The sequence below is a fragment of the Beta vulgaris genome, chromosome 1 (genome assembly GCF_026745355.1).
Source record: "Beta vulgaris subsp. vulgaris cultivar EL10 chromosome 1, EL10.2, whole genome shotgun sequence".
NCBI lineage: Eukaryota > Viridiplantae > Streptophyta > Magnoliopsida > Caryophyllales > Amaranthaceae > Beta > Beta vulgaris.
The window spans coordinates 12,803,069-12,824,498 of NC_079202.1; the positions used below are offsets into that span (position 1 = coordinate 12,803,069).

The 21,430-nt window shown below is 39.6% G+C and overlaps 1 protein-coding gene across 1 annotated transcript; it reads left to right on the top strand.

Moving 5' to 3' along the window:
- Positions 1-7,561: 7,561 nt before the first annotated feature.
- On the top strand, positions 7,562-7,918 carry LOC104884637 (uncharacterized). The gene has a single exon (XM_010669320.1). The coding sequence runs from the start codon at positions 7,562-7,564 to the stop codon at positions 7,916-7,918; it is 357 nt and encodes a 118-aa protein (XP_010667622.1).
- Positions 7,919-21,430: the final 13,512 nt, after the last annotated feature.

Below are 21,430 nucleotides of genomic sequence, written 5' to 3' on the forward strand. Positions count from 1 at the left end.
TATCCAAATTTGTTGGTGCATATGCTCATGCGGAGGGTCGTCGGAAAAGTGTTGAGATCGATGACGACATTATGAAAACTACATTTGCAATCTACAAAAAGATAATAAAACAAACTTCAATAAGCTTCATTCTTGGCAAATTCTGAGGCATAATGATGTCTGGAAGCCTATGGGAGATACTGTCAAAGCTTGCAAAAAGAAGACAGCTAATCAAAAAAGTGGCTCAAAGAGGTGGAGGATCAATGAAGCAGGCAACTACTCCACTTCAAGTGAGCCAAATACGCCAAGTAGTAGAGACCCAACTAGTCCAAATGATAGATTCACAAAAGATAAAAGGTAAGGGAAAGGTTTTGAACATGCCTGCAGAAGCCTTTCAAGAGTGGATGGATCAAGTCCAAAGATTAAATTTAGAGAAAAATAATGAACTTCAAGTCGAGATCGTCTAAAGGATTAATCATGAAAAGGAAAGCAACAGTGAGATGGTACGGCTAGAAAGGGAGAAAATTACAACTAAAAACAGGAAGATTAACTTGGAGTTATTCAAGGTGCTTTCAGCAAGGAATGATTTAGATGAGGAAGAACAACAACTTAAGAGAGATCTAGTTAAGGTTTTATTTCCAATGTAATTTTCTAATTTTCCTTTAGTAAGATTAATGCTATTTAATGTATTTCCTACTTTTCAATGTTTATCCTACTGCAATAATGAAGACATTGATTTGACAATTCTCTTCATCTATCAGCCATTATTACTGCAATCATGAAGACATTGAAAAACCAGGTGATGATTTGACAATGCACTACATATATCAGTGCTTATTGCTGCTATAATAAAGACACAGAAACCATGTGATGACTTGACAATTCACTCCAATATCAGTGTAATATTGCTGACAATTCACCTTGTCTCTATATATACCTTGCAGTGATAACTACTCAACCATTCACCCAAAACCATTATATCCTGGAAACCCCATTCTTCTCCTACAAAAAAATTTAAACCATGTCATCAGAATCAAGTTACAATATCAATATTTCCTCTTCTAGTTCTTCGAATTCTGATGATACAAATTCTTACACACAAATTCAAATAACTTGTAACAATGAGTACATGTGTCGCTCGCAAAGGTGCAGACAGACAACTCGGTTGATGGATCAATGTAAATGTGAATTATAATGGCCACCGTAATTTATGCAAGTATACTTCAAGTTCGAAGAGCACCAAGAACTGTAGTTCCAAGGGATCGTGATGAGGGGGTACAACCGGTTATGGAATTACTACTTTGTCGAGAATCCTGTTTATCCCCCACAAATGTTTCGGCGTAGATTTCGCATGCAAAAACATGTCTTCCTTCGCATAGTAGAAGTCTTGACTTTGCAAAATTTATTTTTCTAACAAAGGCGAGATGCCGCGGGTAAACATGGAGCATCATCATTATTAAAATGCACTGCCGCTATGGGATTGTTAGCGTACGGGGGAGCTATGGATTCTGTGGATGATTATCTAAAAATCAGTGCATCTCTAGCTAGAGATTCACTCGCCTTTTTTTAGAAGGGGTGATCGCCCAATTCGGGGACGAATACTTAAGAAAGCTCAATGAAGCAAATCTAAAGATTGTTTTATGCAACTGAAGAACGAGGATTCCCTAGAATGATGGGTTCCATCGACTGCATGCACTGGAGATGGAAAAATTGTCCACTACAATTTAAATGACTCTATTCGGGAAGACTGGGTAAGCCAACATTAGTTTTAGAAGTCGTTGCTTGTTATAATCTATGGATCTGACATGCTTTCTTCGGAACGCCAACTAGGTGTAATAATATTAATGTTCTTGAAGATCTTCATCATTTAATGATGTTTTGAGGGTCATGCATCTGCAGTTAAATATGGTGTTAACGGACACCAATACAATATGGGATATTACCTAGTAGATGGTATATATCCTCAATGGGGTGCATTTATTCCAACAATAAGTCTTCCGCAAAATGAAAAAGAAAGTTTATTTGCCCAAAATCAAGAGAGCAAACGAAAAGACGTGGAATGTGCATTTGGAGTATTGCAAGCTCGTTTTACTATAATTTGACAACCAGCTCTAGTTCGTGATAAAGAAATGTTAGGGAAAGTAATGATCACCTGCATTGTTATCCACAATATGGTAGTTGAAGATGAACGAGATTCATATTCCCTTCCTTTTGATCCTAATGATTATGACCAACCTCCACGCCCTATTACTTCAACGCAAAGGAATATAGGGACCTCTGATGAACCTTTCGCATACGACACTATTGAGAATCACATAGCAAGTCTAGAAATATATATGAACAATAGGAGTCGAGTTCATGACAAAGTTGTGCATAGACGTCTCAAAGCAGACCTCGTAGAAAATATTTGGCTTAAATTCAGGCAACATAGGGGTTAATTCAGCTGTTACGTGTTTTTTGTTATATGTAATGTAATTCTATATGTATGTGTGATTTATATCATTTTATTAATATTTATTATTATTATTATTATTATTATTATTATTATTATTATTATTATTATTATTATTATTATTTTATTATTATTATTATTATTATTATTATTATTATTATCATTATTATTATTATTATATTTTCTGATTATATATTTGAATCGATAGTGTTGTAGCCTAAAAATCAACAGCTATAGACGTGACATGTGGCCTCATCACAGCCTTAGAGGTGACACTCTTTTTGCTGTTGTAAAGTACATGGACGAAAACCTTATTGGGGGTAAAGTACATTTTTCTGAATAAAGAAAGGTATACTAAGCCCTTCTAATGGCCCAATCTGTACTTAGGCCCAGTAAACACAAAAAACACCTTTATAAAGGGTGATGTGTACTCTCCAATCAGTGATTGCCACGTGTCATAGCATTATTGCTTAGCCAATCAGATGCTCCCAAATTAAGGTGACATCAAGGTACAACAGTCATTTCAGATACTATAAATAGTCCTTGAAATCAGGGGAAAGGTACGTTTTTCAGAGCATAGTACTGTTATTCTGCCATAAATACTCTCTCTCTCTACTTTATCTCCCTAAAAGTTCCTTTTCTACTCATGATACCTGACTTAAGCTCCGGAGGGGGAAATACCACTCATACCTCCAGGGTGGGTCCCTTTTTGCAGGTCTGAAGGCGGAGCTCGGGTTCGGGATTTGAGTTCTGACATTGTTGCACAAGTCTCCTATTGTTGAACCTACTGTTGGGGATAGTAGTATTATTTACGATTCAAGCACTACGTAACATTTGGCCCCGTCTGTGGGAAGACGCAACAATGACTGATTGCCACTCATCTAATGTTGCTAGGAATAGTAGTTTTGAGATTCAAGTGGAAGATACGGTGGGCGATGAAAGGCCACCTAAACGAAGAGATAGAGCCTCTGCTGCTGTTCGTCTCTCTAGACGGAGCAGAGACCCTATCATTCAAGAAAATCCTGAGCGTCCAGTGACAACTGCCAATCTAGAAACTGTCTTGAATGACTTCCAGACTATGATGACCGCTGTCATGGAGGAGCAAATCAAAAATAACATGTTGTTTTTTCAGGTCAACCCAGATCAGGTCGTTGTAGTGCCGCCTTGGGGGCAGTCTCTAGAAGGTCGTCCAGGGACAAGCCGACCTCCTAGGCAGGAAATGTCCAAGCAACCTTCGAAAGGGAAGCAACCAGCAGTCAGTGAACCAACAAGAAATATGGACTTGATGTTGGTGGTCCGTCCAGGAGATAATATTCCTCCTAGTGGTCATAAGATGGAGACAGATGCGAGGAAGTATCTGGAGGCCAAGAATGCAGCTGCTCTTCAGCGTTCAGCATCAAGGTCTACTCCTTACATGAAGGATCCTTCATTAAGACTCCCATCAAGAATTGAAGGAAGAAGTCAAAGACCTTCGGTTGTTCAGCCAAGGCAAGAAAAAACGGTTTTAGAACCTATGGTGTATAGGCGTCAAGCCCTAGCTAAAACCTCCTCTAATCCCGTGTTAAAAGAATATCGTTGGGAGCACATACCCACTAAGGGACATGCTGGGGCACTCAAGATTAACTGGCCGACTCCATTCTCGGCCAGAATCATGGAGTCTCCCCCATTCTCAAAGGTTACGCTACCAACGATAGAGCCTTTTGACGACACCACTTATCCAGATGATCATCTATCAGCATACAAGCATCAAATGTATGTTCAAGCGGTTGATGACGCTACTTGGTGCAAGGATTTTCCAGCCACACTGAAAGGAGTAGCTCAAAAGTGGTTCAATAATCTTCCCCCTAACTCAGTGAATAATTTCACTGAGCTTAGTATCTTGTTTACTAGCCACTTTGTAGAAAACCGGCAGAAACAGAAGACCAGCATGCATTTGGGCAAGATCATCCAAGGCCTAGAGAAGCCCTAAGAAGTTTGGTGAAGAGATTCAACTTAAAAGCATTGCAGATCCAGGATCTAAATGCAAGGGTGGCCTTTGACGCCTTCATCAGGCGTCTAAGGCCAAGAAGCTTTAAGTTTGAGTTGGTGAAGAAGAAGATTTCCACTTTCACCGAAGCCCTTCGGGAGGAAGAATCATTCATCCATGCTACGGAAGTTTGTGCGAAAGCAAAGCATTCGGAGGAAAAAAAGATTGAAGAAACAATTCAGCCAAAGAAGAGCATCCCCAAGAAAGGTGAAACTTGGGCGATGACTTTAATGACAACCTCATCTAAGAAAAGCAAAAGAGCTGAACCAGTAACATTGGCTGAGCCGATAGAATTCAACAAAGATCAATACTCCATTCTTATGGAGATAAGAGATCAGTTTGAGCTGGAGGCGCCAGCCGAATTGAAGACTCCCTACAGAAATAGGGATAAAAGCAAATATTGCCATTTCCATAAGGATTTTGGCCACGAAACAAATGAATGGAAGCATTTGAAAAGAGCTTTGAAAGACTTAGCTCGCAAGGGTAAAATGAATTCCTATCTACCTCAAGCGAGTAGAAAATTACAGAAGAGAGATAGTCGTCAAGGTCGAAGAAAGGAGGACGAGAGCACTGACGAAGATGTATAGCTTGTGATATCTGGAGGTTTCGCAGCAGGAGGACCTACCAACCGCGGCCATAAAAATTACTTACGGGAGCTCGGCTAGATAATGCTTACCAATCAGACAGAATCTAACCCTTTCCCAAAATTATTGTCAGCGAGCTGGATTGCGGGAAGATAAGAACCCCCCATGACGACCCGTTGGTGGTAGATATGAAAATAGCAAACCTCAGAGTAAGACGAATTTTGATTGATACGGGGAGTTCAACCGATATCATCAGTGCGGATTGTTTGTCAAGATTGAAGTTCGATGAGAATGACTTGGTCCAAGTCAAGTATCCCTTCATTGTATTTGGGGGAAGAATAATCCACCTAATGCGAACCGTCACTTTGCCCATCAAGGTAGGAGACAAGGAGGCCTCCACGATGCTGTTTGTTAAGTTCTTGGTGGTACGAGATTCGAGGGTTTACAATGTCATTCTCACTCGACCCAACATGAACCACATCAAAGCTGTTATTGTAACTCATCTGATGCTAATGAAGTTTGAGTGCAATGGAGGGAAGATTGATCCCTATATGGAGATCATCAAGCAGCAAGAGAATGCTACCTCACCACTCTAAAACCTTCATCATGGAAAGGAGAAAGACCAGAGCGGCCAAAAGTCATAGAGGAAGGACCGGCCGAGAAGGTGGAAGGCTAGATAAAAGAGTTAAAGAATGAAGTAGAAAAAACTCATATGAAGGCTCCTCAGGTCAGCAAACCGTCCATTCTTTTGCCAAGCAAGAAGAGGAAATGTCTGGCCATCAAAGAAGAAAAGCTTCGTCAGAAGAAGTAATGGTCATCATGGGTATTGGGCTACAACGACCAGAGCCAGTAGAAATGTCGGCTGAGATTTGTTTGGATGAAAGACGTCCGCAGAGGACGCTGAAAATTGGGTCAGTTCTAGTTCCTAAGATCAAAGACGAATTGTTCGCGTTGCTAAAAGAATTTGTGGATGTTTTTGCATATGCGGTTGAGGAAATGCCGGGAATTGATCTCGAAATTATTGTGTGGATTACACCAATCTAAATAAGGCTTGTCCAAAAGGCAGCTTTCCTCTGCCCAAAATAGATCGACTAGTCGATTCCACGGCGGGGCATGCACTACTAAGCTTCATGGATGCTTATTCTTATTTTCATCAGATTGCATTGTCGCCAGAGGATCAAGACAAGACCTCATTCATCACTGACAAAGGCCTCTACGGCTGGCTGAGGGCACCTTTCGGCCTCCGAAATGCGCCAGCTACCTTCCAAAGGCTCATAAACACTGTCTTCTAGCCGCAGCTGGGGAGAAATATGGAGGCTTACATTGACGACATGATCGTCAAAAGCCGGAAGGGGAAAAACATTTGTATACTTGGCTATATCGCCGCATGCAGTGAGCGTTGTCCTCCTGGCCGAAAGAGAGTCGGTGTCTACTTTGTAAGCCATGTACTAAAAAATGCCGAATGCAGATATTCGATGGTGGAGAAATTCGGCATGGCACTGCTCATGGCCAGCCAGAATCTAAGGCCATACTTTCTGGCCCATAATATCCTCGTTTATACTGACCTGCCCCTGAAGTAAGTTCTGCATAAGATGGATGCCTCTGGACGAATGCTGAAATAGGCTGTGGAGCTGAACATGTTTGAGCTAGGATTTGAGCCTATAAAAGCAATCAAGGGTCAAGCCTTAGCTGATTTCATTATACTGCTTACTCGGCCTACGATGGAATTCGTTTGAGATCCAACATAGGGAAAGCGGCATTGGACCCTTATGGTGGATGGATCGTTCACTACCAACGGCTGCGGGGCTGGGATAATCTTTCAATCACCAGAAGGGGTCAAGTTTGAGTATGCGATCAGATTTCAGTTCCAGGCTTCAAACAATGAAGAAGAGTATGAAGCACTACTAACCGGCATTAAAATGTGCAAAGTGCCAGGAGCCCTGGAAATTGAGGCAAAGACGGATTCCCTACTGGTGGTTAGTCAAGTAAATGGCGACTTTGAATGCAAAGAGGCGTCCATGAGTAAATATATGAAGCTTCAAGAAGAGATAAAAACACTGAAGTGAGTTGTGCTCGACCAGGTTCCAAGGTCGGAGAATCATCAAGCCGATGCCCTCTCAAAGTTAGCCAGTTCGACCGAAGGAGATGTGTCGTGAACTGTCTTTTGGGAGGTAACGCCGGCAAAGAGTATTGATCAAGAGAGTTATGTTCCTCAGCCGAGGAAATGCTTGGATGGACCCCATCATTAAATATAAGAAATGTGATAGCTATCAGAGGCATGGCAATATACATCAAAAGTCGTCCAACTATTTGACTCCAGTTCTTTTTCCCCTCCACTTTGCCAAATGGGGAATGGATATCTTGGGGCCGTTTCCTGTAGCGGCCGGCCAGAAAAAATTTGTGATAGTAGCAGTAGACTACTTCACTAAATGGGTTGAGGTTGAGGTTGAGGCTATGAGAGGAATTACCACTAATGATGTAAATGGGTTCATCTAGAAGAACATCATTACAAGATTTGGTATGCCTCAGTCTATTGTCTTTGACAATGGACCGCAGTTTGAGACGCCTAAGCTCAGAGAGTGGCTGGCCGACCAGGACATTGAAGCTCACTTTGCTGCCGTTGCTCATCCTCAGGCAAATGGGCAGGTAGAAGACTTCAACAAAATCCTCTTAAGCAGCATAAAAAAGAAGCTAGACAATGCCAAGGGATTATGGGTAAAAGAGTTACAATTGGTTCTTTGGTCAATCAGAACGACGACCAAGAACTCAACTTGGGAAACTCCATTTATGCTCGTATACGGTTCAGAAGCCGTCCTTCCCATTGAAATTGAAGAACCAACTCTGCGATTCATGCTTTATTCAGAGGACGCCAATTGAGCTGCTCTTCGCACAGCTTTGGATCAGGTTCTTGAAATCAGGGGCAATGCTCTATTAAGAATGCAGTTGTATAAGCTACGAATGGCGCGAGAGTTTAATAAAAGAGTGGCTAGGCGGCCATTGTAGGAGGGAGACCTTGTCCTAAGGAAAATGGAAGTAGTCGGCCGTGCCAAAGAAATGGGTAAGCTCACACCAAACTAGGAAGGGCCCTACAAGATAGTCCAAGAAGTTCAAAGTGGTACCCTTCGCCTGGAAGATATGGACGACCGTTCTATTCCTCGGACGTGGAACTCAGACACTTTGAAAAAAATACTATATATGATGTAATTGGAAAAGTGTAATCCCCTGCTAATTAAGTGCCATAGCACATTAATGAAAAAGAATAAATGTATAAATGTACCTTGGCTCCCAGGCAAGCAAAATTCATATAATACAAATCTACTTCAATACTATGACTGTCTATTTGCTTGTTATGCCTTGTTCTTTGATTAAGGGCACGCACCATCGGCCAAACCGATATTCAAACAGCAAAACAAAAACACCCTCTATTAGGAGATCGGCCAACATGTCCAAATCCTTTAACGATTACACATGACGAAGGCCACCAATTGATAAACTTATAACGTTAACATCAATCTCCTAAACGAAGGCGACTAGAATTAAGAAACTTTAGTAAAAAGATCTTACTTTCCGTCCAAAGGCCACTCACTGTGATAACCACCTTAGTAAAGGAATAAGTTATTGTAAGCTTTAACAAGGATGGGCGGATTGCCACAATCCTAGATTATACTTTGCATAGTATACCACCATCGAGCATGGTCATTCTCCTTCTTAGAACAAAGAAAATTGCTAATATTTCTTCGTCCAAGAAGGGGGGATACATGTTAAATATAATAATGCAAGTAACAAAACATCCTTGTACAGAAACAAGCCTTGGTGCAAACTTTGAGTAAAGTTCTGACGAACAACTTTTACATTTCAGGCCGAACAATTTTTGAACTTGGTATTATTTTTCTTATAATTGGATTAGATCGTTCATGATGAGGATGTCGGCATCTTCGGCCAAAACAATTTGCTTATAATTGGAAAATTCATTTGGGTTGAACTATTACACTATGAGCAAAATGTAAATAAGAGACAATAAGTGAAAAAAGAGATTCTCTTATAAAAATCCAAAGAAGATTACAACCTAGGCTAAAAAGAGAAAAAAAAAACTACTACACTAAGTACAAAAGGACTGCCGCCAAGATTGAAAAAAGAAAAACTAAGCGTCTGGAGAATTGTTGGTGTCATCTGCCTGAGTTTCGGGATCGGCTGCTTCCTCCTCTTTTCATCGTCCGAGGACTCTTAGAAGATTGGAAGCTTCTCCCCGGATATGGTGGCTTTGTGAAGGCTTTTATGAAAGTTTAGACAACGAGCATATCTGGGAATGTCGTCAGCCTCGGCTAGCATTTCAAATGCCTTCACAGCCCAGGTTTTGGAGGTATCTATCACCTCACTCAGAGCCTCCTTGGCCGACTCAAAGGTTGTCGTGACCTCCTCCTTCAGCTCGTGATTTTTCGCTCGAAGATAGAAATTCTCCCTCCGAAGCTCAACGACCGTTAGAAGGGTTGTTTTCCTTTCGTCCTTGACAGCCAGCTCAAGGGCAGCCTTCTCGTCCAAGAGCTCGGTAAGCCGGAGGAGATATCTTTTATTGGCCGCTTCCATTTCGGCTGAGCGCTTCTCCCAAGCTTCCCTTGACTGCCGATGCCGTACTTCCTGCTCGGCCATAGAAAATTGAGCCTGGTCCGCAGCTTTGGTAGCATCCCGGATGATCTGCTTGTTCTCTTTCCCGAGTAATCTTTCCTAGTCCTCGGTAATTATGCTGCGAGCAAAGAGCTGAAAAAGGAAAGATTAAAGTATGTCAGGACGATCGAAAAAAGTAGGCAAATTTGCCAAGTATAAAAAGAAGATGGCAGAGAAATGAAGAATGTACCTCAACAGCCAGTTGAGACATGTAGCCTACATGTCTGGATGAAGCCCCTCTTATGAGCCTTTGATATAAGGCTCAGGGAAGCATTTGAATAGCTCTTGTTTGAGCTTCTCGCGATGGACCTAAGTCATCCTTGCAAAGGCCGCCGAGGAGTCATCGTCCGATAATATAGGAGAATCGTCAGGAGCTACTTCAGCTGCCCCTTTGCCTTTATCTGAAAGAGGAGACTCGTCAGTATTTCTGACGGGTATAACCACGGCTAGTTTGTTGGACGGACTCATCGGACGCCCGCATGCGCAAGGTCCTAACAACGTTAGAGTAATAAGACTCACCAGAAGATTGAGAGGCCGGTCTGTAAGCCAGGGACATCTGTGCAACAAGCCCCGCTACGGGCTCGGAATAAGCTGAGTTATCCTTAGCCGCGTCCGGGTGAGGAATGTTCTGTTCGGCCCCCTCAACTTCGCCCAAATTAGCAACAGCGTCTGGTTATTCTGTAATAGTAGGGGGTGCCAAACCCACTGGACCGGTATGTGGAACCATGGCCTTCTCTTCGGCTAAGGCAGGAACTTCCTCCGTTGAAGGAGGAATCTCGAATTTAGGCACAGAAGGCCGGGCGATCTTATTTTTCTTGGCCGTGAAGCCTTTGGATTTTTTGGGAAGAGGGGCATCCCCCGTTATGGCCGGTCTTTTCTTCGAAGCCGCCTTCTCCGCTAACGCCTTGGACGTTGGTGCATTTTTCTGAAAAAGAGAGAAGTTAAATAAGTATGCATCAAGAGAAAAAGAATCGTCCTAAGAATAGAAGGACTCGAAATTGGACGAGTTTTACTCCAAGAAGGAGAGTGGCAAGATCCAACAAAAGTTGGGTTGCATAAAAGCCCAATCGTGAGTTATTCTTTGGTCGGGGTCCTGTCACAGAGGGAGATCGTCCAGTAAAGGTAGTAAGTATCTCTTGGACGACGCCTCACTCCGAAAGCAAACCGGCCATATCCGCGTTGGCCGCCTTTCTTCTTGAGGCTAGGGGCATCCTTATAAAGAAGCCCGTCCAAGAAATCAATAAAAATATTGATTCCCAGGATGGGACCCCGCCCAATATTCAAGGCGGCTACAGGAAATTTGGTTGGCTTCTCCCTCGAAGAGGGAACCTCTGGATAGTATTGATCGTCCAGAAAAACAACATATTGATTCTTGGACAAATATCGTGGGATTAAAGAAGGTCGACCATATTAACTTTTGGACGTTTTCCGTTTTAAAGAGAGGTTCGTCCAATCAAATTGTTTCTTGGACGTCTTCCATTTTAAACAGAGGTTCGTCCATCATATTATTTCTTGGACGCCTTCCGTTTTAAGGAGAGGATCGTCCACAAAATTGTTTCTTGGACGCCTTCCATTTTAAGAAGAGGTCCGTCCACAAAATATATATATATATATATATACATATATATATATACATATACATATATATATATATATTATATAATATATATATATATATATATATATAATAAGCAACAATACCAAGGTGTCTGTCCTCTTTTCAAAACCGGACTTGTTGTACTCCTTCCAATAGATTATCTGTGAACTTGGACATACTAACGTTTGTCATCCAAGATTTCTTCAAGGCAGCTCTAGCCGAATCTACATGAAAAGAAAGGACATGATTAGGCAGTTATGGTCATTGGACGAGGGCATTTACTTGGAAAAAAGACTAGTGGTATACCTCTATCCTCGGCCTGTCGCAAGCCTGCGGCGACCAATAATTTATCATGGTAAAAGATCTCTTTAAAAGGAATCCAGTTGGACGGGCCCTTAAAAGAGGAATTGTTTATAGAATACTCCGATACTCTGAAGTATTCCATCATCTCCTCAGCTAAATCGTTCTCCAGCTCTAAGAAAGACCCTGTTTGTCTAGCATTGGTAGTTGCCCGGCTAAAATACCGGTATCGTCTGGCCATAGCTTCTTTAGGCGCTTGGACGAACAAGAATTATGTCTGCCAGGCATGCATCTTGGACGTTTAGTACCAAGATGTCAAAAAGCCCTGACGGTTGCATACACTAAACCAAGCTCCGTTCACGGTTTTAGGAGCCTCAGATACGTAGTGTATTTGGGAGAAGGCATCCAATGAAGGGGCGACGCTTTTCAGCTCACAAACGGCCAGGAATGTCAAGATGTTTTGCCAGGAATTTGGGGCAAGCTGGTTGTGGCCGATGTTGTAATATTGAAGAAGGCGGCTTATAAAAGGATGCAAGGGAAATTGTAACCTTGCATCCAATGCCAGCCGGTAGACAGGGAAATGGCAGGGAGGAGCACTAAGTATAGTGTCTTCCGGGCCCGGAAGAACAAAGCGGTACCCCGGCATAGGCATAGTCGCGGAAAAGTGTTTAAGTTCTGGATGAACCTAGAGTCTGACAGAGGGCCTAGGCGGCGTCTAATTTCAGAAGATGTAGTGGACGGTTTGTGAGTTGTTTAATTTCTTTGAATTCATGTTTATGTTTTGCAAAATTTCAGTTTGCAATGGTCTTAGGCAATTAAACACAATTTTTTTTAACACACAAAGTCACTCAAATTGATTCAAACATGGGGGAATGATATAGGAACAATTACTTAAATTTTATTAACCCTAACTCAAGCCTTAATTTTTCATATCTATCCCTTTGTAAAGGCTTAGTTAGTATATCAGCAATCTGATTCTCAGTTTGACAAAACTCAAGTTTAATCAAAACCTTTTTCAACATTTTCTCTTAAAAAGTGATGTCTGATATGTATATGCTTAACTCTAGAATGATGCACTGGATCTTTAGAAATACTGATAGCACTTGTATTGTCACAATAAATAGGAACACAATTAAAGTTTATTCCATAGTCACTAAGTTGTTGTTTTATCCAAAGCATTTGAGAGCAACATGCAGCAGCTGCTACATATTCTGCTTCTGCAGTGGATAAACACTAGTAGAAAAACACTGATTTGCGTCCCCTGATTTACATCGCACTGAAACGGAAATGACGCAAAAGGGTTATTTGCATCGCACGCGAAGAAGAGTGCGACGCACATCATATGTAAGTGAGCACCAATATGAGCTATATGCGTCGCATATACCATAGGTGCGTTGCAAGAACCCAATGTGCGTCGGACCTGCAGGAACATACGACGCAAATCGAGAACCCAATGTGCGTCGCATGTTACTTTAGCGCGTTGCAAAAACCCAATTTGCGTCGGACTCCATGACCCGTCCGACGCAGTCGCGGCCCATTAACCCGCGTGAATTTCAGGGTTCCATTTCACTCTCACTCACTCCTATTAAACCTAAACCCATTTACTCTCAGCCGTTTCCTATCACTCTCCTCTCTCTTCTCTCTCTTCCCCTCACTCACTACATTTCTTTCAGATCCGCGGTTCTCTCTCTTCTCTCTCTCTTCTCTCTCTCCCACCCTCACTCACTCCATTTCACGGTCCCATTTCGTTTATTCAGCACTACAAGACTATTGATTTCGTGAAATATCTTTCGTTCCCTCACTCACTTCATTTCCTTTGTTCGTTCGTGAATTGGAATCGTTTTTGTTTTATGAGTCTACTGATTTCGTTCTTCGCACTCCAAGACTAAGGTAACATGTTTACTTTTCGTTTTTCTTCTTTTTTGCATGTATTAATTTTTAGTTATTTGCCATTTTTTTCAGATCTGTTTGAAGACCGTCTTTTTTTCGACATTTCTTCGCTTTTCCAGTTCGAATTTCCAGAAATTTAACAAAGAACAACTGAGGAAGAGTCATAAATTCCAGAAATTTCGTGACTTCCAGTTCGAACACTTCTTCGTTTGTTTAGATCTGATTTTGTTGATTTTTAGGTTCAAATTTTTATCTTAGTGTTGTAATTTTTAGATCTAACAAAGAACAAAATTGAAGAACAATAATATTTTATTTTCGTTCAATTTTTATTTTCAATTTCGTTTTATTTTTGTTCAGTTTTTAGATCTGATTTTGTTTTATTTTCGTTCATGTGTTTCATTCTGTTTTGACAAATGTTGTACTTTTGTTTCATCCATGTTGTATAATATAGTTTTGACATTTTTAGATCTAGTTTTATTTTCGTTCAGTTTTATTTTCGTTCATATGTTGTTTTATTTTCGTTCAGTATTATTTTCGTTCATATGTTGTCATTCTGTAATTTAGATCTGGTTAATGGTGAAATAAATTTTTTTATTTTTTTTTTTTTTGATAAATGAGCCATTTGCGTCGAATGTGGCCCTCCATCCGACGCAAAACCTACTTTTTTTTTAAAAAAAAATGAAGCATATGCGTCGCACATGGCCAATGGTGCGACGCAGATGCGTGATGTGCGTCGCACCATTGGCCATGTGCGACGCACATTTCATGGGCTACTGGGGATTGGGGGCTGGGGATTGATAATGTGCGTCGCACCGTATATAGGGTGCGACGCAAATAGCGCAACCATCTGCGTCGCTCGTCATACGAGGCAGATCATCTTTGGGCTATCTGCGTCGAGGCCTTTAGCGTCGGACCTATGTGCGACGCAAATAGGCGCCTCACATCCGACGCAAATTGCCTTTTCTGTACTAGTGAAAGCAACTGTGTTTTGTTTCTTGGTACTCCAAGAAACTAAACTATGACTAAGGAATTGTGCCATACCTGAGGTGCTTTTCCTATTTACAAGATCTCCAGCATAATCTGCATCTACATATCCTTTTAGCTTGAACGTATCACTTCTTGGATAGTAGAGTCCAAGATCATCTGTTCCTTTAAGATATCGAAGAATTCTCTTTACAGCAGTAAGGTGAGACTCCTTTGGATTTGCTTGAATCTAGCACACAAACCAACACTGAAAGCTATGTCTGGACGACTAGCAGTTAGATACAAAAGTGAACCAATCATTCCTCTATATTATTTAGCAACACTTGTTCCTATGGAGTCTTCATCTAATCTAGTTGAAGTTCCCATAGGAGTGTGATTTATCTTTGAATTTTCGAGGCCATATTTCTTTAATAGTTCCTTTATGTATTTTTGTTGGTGAACAATTATTCCTTTTTCAGTTTGTTTGATTTGTATCCAAGAAAGAAATTTAACTCACCCATCATACTCATTTCAAATTCATTCTCATGAGACTTGAGAATTCTTTGCACAATGTTTCATTAGTAGCTCCGAATATGATGTCATCAACATATATTTGAACAAGCAAAATTCAGTTCCTTTAGATTTTAGGAACAAGGTTTTATCAACCTTTCCTCTTTTAAAATTGTTTTCTAAAAGGAACTTTGATAATCTCTCATACCATGATCTAGGTGCTTGTTTTAACCCATAAAGAGCTTTATCAAGCTTGTAGACATGATTTGGGAGATTATTATTTTCAAACCGGGGGTTGTTCAACATATACATCTTCGTTTAGATAGCCATTTAAAAATGCACACTTAACATCCATTTGATATAGTTTGAATCCCATGTAAGCAGCAAATGCAATTAAAATTCTAATGGCTTCTAATCTAGCTACAGGAGCAAAGGTTTCTTCATAATCTATTTCGTTCTTGTTGATTATAACCTTTTACTACAAGTCTAGCTTTGTTTCTTACAATGGTTCCATATTCATCTAGTTTGTTTCTAAACACCCATTTTAAGCCAATTACTTTTTGTTGTTTAGATGAGGAACTAGATGCCATACCTTGTTTCTTTCAAACTCATTTAATTCAGCTTGCATTGCAGTAATCCAATCAGAGTCAGTTAAGGCTTCTTCATGATTTCTTGGTTCCATCATTGATAGGAACGCATGAAATGCACAAAAGTTCCTTAACTGAGATCTAGTTTGCGTACCTTTGGATATGTCGCTGATTATGAGTTCCATGGATGTGATTTTGTAATCTCCAAGGTTTTGGTTGAAACTCTCTTATAGGAACATGTTGTTCCTCATGAGTTCCTTGAGTAGATGAGGAACTCTGTCAGTTGTTCCTCTGTTAGCCTCGGTGGACTCAGTTCCTTCATTTGAGGAACAGGAACATCTTCTCCTCCTTGAGGAACAGGAACAATCATTGATGTCATTATTTTCAATTCCTCGTTCCTTTCCTCTTTCACTTCTTCTTCTTCTTGTGAATCTGCGTTCCTTGTACTTGGTTGTGCTAACCCTATCTCATAGTCATCAACCTGTATACTTGGATTATATTTGTCAGATTCATCAAAGATTACATGAATGCTTTCTTCAACACACATAGTTCTTTGTTATATACTCTATAAGCTTTACTATGTGAGGAGTATCCTAAAAATGTTGCTTCATCACTCCTTGCATCAAATTTTCCAAGATTATCTTTTCCATTATTATGCACATAACATTTGCACCAAATGTTCTAAAATAGGTGATATTTGGTTTCTTTCCAAATAAAGTTCATAAGGAGTTTTATTAATGATAGGTCTCATCATGGCACGATTAATTATGTGACAAGCAGTATTAACAGCTTCAGCCCAAAAGTTCCTTGGAAGTTCACTAGCAATTAACATGGTTCTAGACATTTCCTCCAAAGTTCTATTTTTCCTTTCTACAACACCATTTTGTTGTGGTGTTCTAGGGGCAGAAAAATTATGATCTAGGCCATTATCTCTGCTTAAGTCATCAAATTTATAATTTTCGAATTCCTTGCCATGATCTGATCTAATGTGCATTATTTTATGCCCACTTAGTTTTGAACTCTTTTAGCAAAGACAAGGAACTCATCATAAGTTTCATCTTTACTAGTGAGAAAAATAACCCAAGTGTACCTAGAGTAGTCATCTACAATCACAAGTACATACCTCTTTCCACTTCTGCTTTGAATTCTCATGGGTCCACATAAGTCCATATGAATTAATCTAATGGTTTAGTGGTACTTACAATCGTTTTAGATTTGAAAGAGGATCTTACTTGCTTACCTCGTGCACATGCATCACAACTTGATCAATATGAAATTTTATGGATGGTAATCCTAAAACAAAATCTTTTGATCTAAGTTTCTCAAGTAATGAAAAGCTAGCATGTCCTAGACGCTTGTGCCAAAGAAGTGAATCATCTTCAATAACACTAAGACAAGTTAAATTGATTTGAGGAACAAGGTCTAGATCCACAATGTATGTGTTCCCTTTCCTTGTTCCTTCCAAGATAACCTTCTTAGTTTTAATGTTGATGATCAAGCATTTTTCTTTATCAAATTTTACAGTATTTCCTTTGTCACAGAATTGAGAAATGCTTAATAATTATGTTTTAGACCTTCAACTAAAAATACATTTTCAATGGAGTGTATGGTGACTTACCACCTTACCCATGCAATATGTTACCTTTCTTATTATCACCAAATGTTACACTCCACCTTCATAGGTTGTGAGTGAGAGAAACTTCGTTTTGTCTCCTGTCATGTGCTTGGAACAACCACTATCGAGATACCATGTGTTGTTCCCCCTCACTCCAACCTGCAAAAATCAACTAGTTGTTAGTTGTAGGAACCCCATCTTTCGTGGGTTCCTGTTCTTGACTAGGATTTGTTTTGACAACCCATTTTTTCTTACTTATTGTCACATTTTTCCCAATCATCTCAGATTTTATTGACATTGATTTATGTAATGACCTACCTTGCCACAATACATACAGAACTTATCACTAGGTAGATCAACATATTTCTTTGTCTTGTTCCTTTTCTTGTAGTTTTCAAAACCAAGACCTTCCTTCCTTTGGTCTGTGGTTTCTCAATCCACTTAGGAACTTTCATGATTTTGCCTCTGTTCCTTGCGACAACCAGTTCCTTTTTAAGATTACAGATCTGTTCCTTTAAAATATTTTTCTCTTTATTCATTTTTTCAATCTCAGATCTGTATCCTTTCAAAGGGGTTGATCTTATATCAAAGGAACTCAGAACAGGGACAAACTCCTTCAAGTGTGAAATCTCTAAATTAATTAGATAATTTTCATTTTTCAAACTTCATAACATTCTTTGATTTTTAAGTTTTTATCAAATAAATCAAAGAATCTTGTTTAACATATGTTCTCATTTTCTTAAGCCATTCTATGTGTTCCTTGCAAACTTTAAGGCTTGTTCCGTTTGTTTCATTTTTCACGTTCATCTCTACATTCAAGAATTGCATCATAAAGAAGATCATATATTTCAGCCTAGTTTTACCATCTAGTCTGACTCAAGCCATGTTGACTTACCTCAATTTTTCTTCATCTTCTTTTTCGTCAGTGTTTGCCATGAGGCAAAGGTTTGCTGTTTCTTCAGTTGGTTGTTCCTCTTCTTCTTCCGTCTCTGAATCTCCCCAAGCAGCTATCATAGCTTTGCGCACATTTGCCTTAGAGAAAGGTGCTTTGATTCTTTGTTCCTTTCAGCAAAGCGTTCCTTGTTCCTTTCTTTGGTTTTGTCATTTTCCCAAAGAGGACATTCCTTGATGAAGTGATCTGTACTACCACATTTATGACAAGCAGCTTTGTTAGAAAATTTCTTAGTTTTACCTTTGAAGTTTCCATTCTTCATGTTCCTGTACATCTTTCGAAATTTTCGAACCATGAGGGCTGCTTCTTCTTCTTCTGATCCGAATCATCTTCATCTGCTTTGAGAGCAATTGATTTTGATTTGGAGCTTTCACCATATTCAGTATCAAGGTGAAGCTCATGAGTCATAAGTGACCCTGCCAGCTGTTCTAAGTTGAACTTAGTGAAGTCTTTTGTTTCTTGAAGACAGTGACTTTAGCCATCCATCTGTCCTTAGGAAGACTCCTAAGAACCTTTCGAACCTGTTCCTCAGATGAAATAAACTTTCCAAGAGAAGCCAACTCATTATAATGTTAGTAAAACGAGTAAACATGTCTCGGATGCTTTCTTTGATTTCATGCAGAACAGTTCATATTGATTCATAAGTAAATCAATTTTCGATCTTTTAACTTCATTAGTTCCTTCGTGGGTTACTTCTAGTAAATCCCATATTTGCTTTGCGGATTTGCATCCCATGATCCTATTATGTTCATGGGGTCCAAGTCCACAATGCAAAGTTTAATAGCCATGGCATTTACTTCCTTTTTTCAAAATCAGATTTTCATAATCAGAAGGGGTTTTAGAGTTACCTCATTTTTGTCATTTGTAGTTGTGACTTCGAAATCACCAACTTCAATGACTCTCCATACCTGATAGTTTTCAGCTTGATGAATATCTCCATGCGGTTCTTCCAATAGTTGTAGTACTTCCCATTGAACATAGGAGGCCTTTGAGTGGAATAACCTTCTTCAAGTTTCTCGGTGGTATTCATTGTTCCTTGGATCTTTTTCTCAATAGGGTTTCCTATCTTACGTGAGTTCTAGCTCTGATACCAATTGTTATTTCCCTAGGAACACTACAAGAGGGGGGTGAATTGTAGGTGTAGAAATAAACGTAACTTTTTGCGGAAATTAAAACTTAAACGAATAAACAAGCTAAAGGAACACAAGGGATTTTTACGAGGAAAAACTTCTTGGGCCCAACAAGAAGAAACAACCTCGACCACTAGGGATTTTAAACTCAACTCTTTCACTAATTAGGCCAAACAACTTTGTTACAACCTAATTCTAACTCGAGCCAACACTTGAGTTCCTAAACTCAAGTTCCTGAGCCACTGTTCCCTTAACAGCAGTTCCTCTCAACTTCACTCGAAGTTTTCTCAACATACAAGCTTCACTCAAAGCCTTTCTCTTACAGAACTTCACTCAAAGTTCCCTTACCCCAAAAACCAAAATACAATTGATCGAAATAAGCTTAGTGGAATTAGAGTAAGAAGCAAAGAACAAATGGCTATTATGAGAGAATGAAGGCACTGACACTTAATAAGTTAAACTCACTTAATTACTTAGTCAGCACACTTTGGAACTTATCTAGACTTCTATATTTATAGTGTAATCAAAGAACGTGGGATTAAATTGATTACATGTTTAAGTCCATTAACCCATGATGTTCCTTCCCCTAAGGAACACGTTTCACTCATGTCCCATGATCCCATGTCTAAAAATGAACGTGGATATATTTGACCATTACTCCTAAGTAATAGGAGTTCCTTGAGCTTATCCGAAAATCAGTTTTATAAAAATTTTTATCTTTAAAACTGAATTTTAATCTTTAAGAAAATAATATCTTTAAAAAATCTTTCTAAAACCGGATTTTATTTTCTTATTTTTCCGAAAAAAAATCTTTTCTCAAAACGATTTTCTTTTTAAAACTGATTTTATCATTTGAAATTAGATAAAACTAATTTCCATAATTTAGGCATGACTTACTCATTACATTTTAACCGTTATACTTTGCACGCCTAAGTCTAGTTCCTTTTATTAACTAAGTTCCTTTAACATATCGTTTAGTGCCACTTAGTTTGTTCCTTACAAGGAACAAACTCTCATTCTCAAATAACTGCCACGTTCCTTACCATTCTTCTTTGTTCCTTTACATTGGAACTGAAAATAAAACGCCTAGCTTCTATTCTTCTTGATCCAATGCTTGCTCCAGTATCAACATAGAAACTTCTTTACTTAGCCTTTGAAATCCTCTCTTGACTTCTTCTTGACTTCGTATTCTCCCAGTTCCTTCATTGATACCTTAAACACATATACTCATAGAAACTTTATTAGTTCACTACTTAGTTTGCATCTTTGTTTCTTTGTCATCATCAAAACTAGGGTTCAACAAATAAAATAAAATAAGAATTTCAGTCTGTTAACTCCAAAGTCACCAATAAATCTTCAAAAATAAAATAAACTGGGGAGATCTCAAAGAGAGCGAAGAAGACCATGAAGTTGGTATTTGGTAATATGATGGGCTGACGGCAAACGGAAATGAGCGGAGGGTTGGGGAAGAAACAAAGGAAGAGTTATAACTAAGGTGTCCCACATTGGGGCATAACATGAGGGTATGCGTTTAAAGCTCTAGAAAAGAAATCTTGACTTCTTAAATTTTTACAGTTGGCTTACTATTTGCTTAGCCTTGCAAATTAACAAGTTTGCACATTGGGCCTTTAAACAAATAAATGTTTGGGCTTCAATCAAACTTTGGATTTGTTTAGGTTGAGTTAAGATTCGAGCCTGTTGAACTCGAGCCGAGCTGTAATTTTATGACTCGAGCTCGAGCCAAATATTTTAGGCTCGACAAGCTTCGAGCTCGAGCCGAGCCCAATCAAATTTGTTCTCGAGCCGAGTCGAGCCTAGTCAAGTTCGGTCTCGGTTCGGCTCGTTAACACCCCTAGTTGTAGCCTAAAAATCAACGGCTATAGACGTGACACTGGCCTCATCACAACCTTACAGGTGGCACTCTTTTTGCTATTGTAAAGTACATGGACCAGAACTTATAGGGGGTAAAGTACATTATTCTGAATAAAGAAAGGTATACTAAGCCCCTCTTATGGCCCAATCTGTACTTAGGCCCAGTAAACACAAAAAACACCTGTATAAAGGGTGATATGTACTCTTCAATCAATGATTGCCACGTGTCATAGCATTATTGCTTAGCCAATCAGATGCTCTCAAATTAGGGTGACATCAAGGTACATCAGTCATTTCAGACACTATAAATA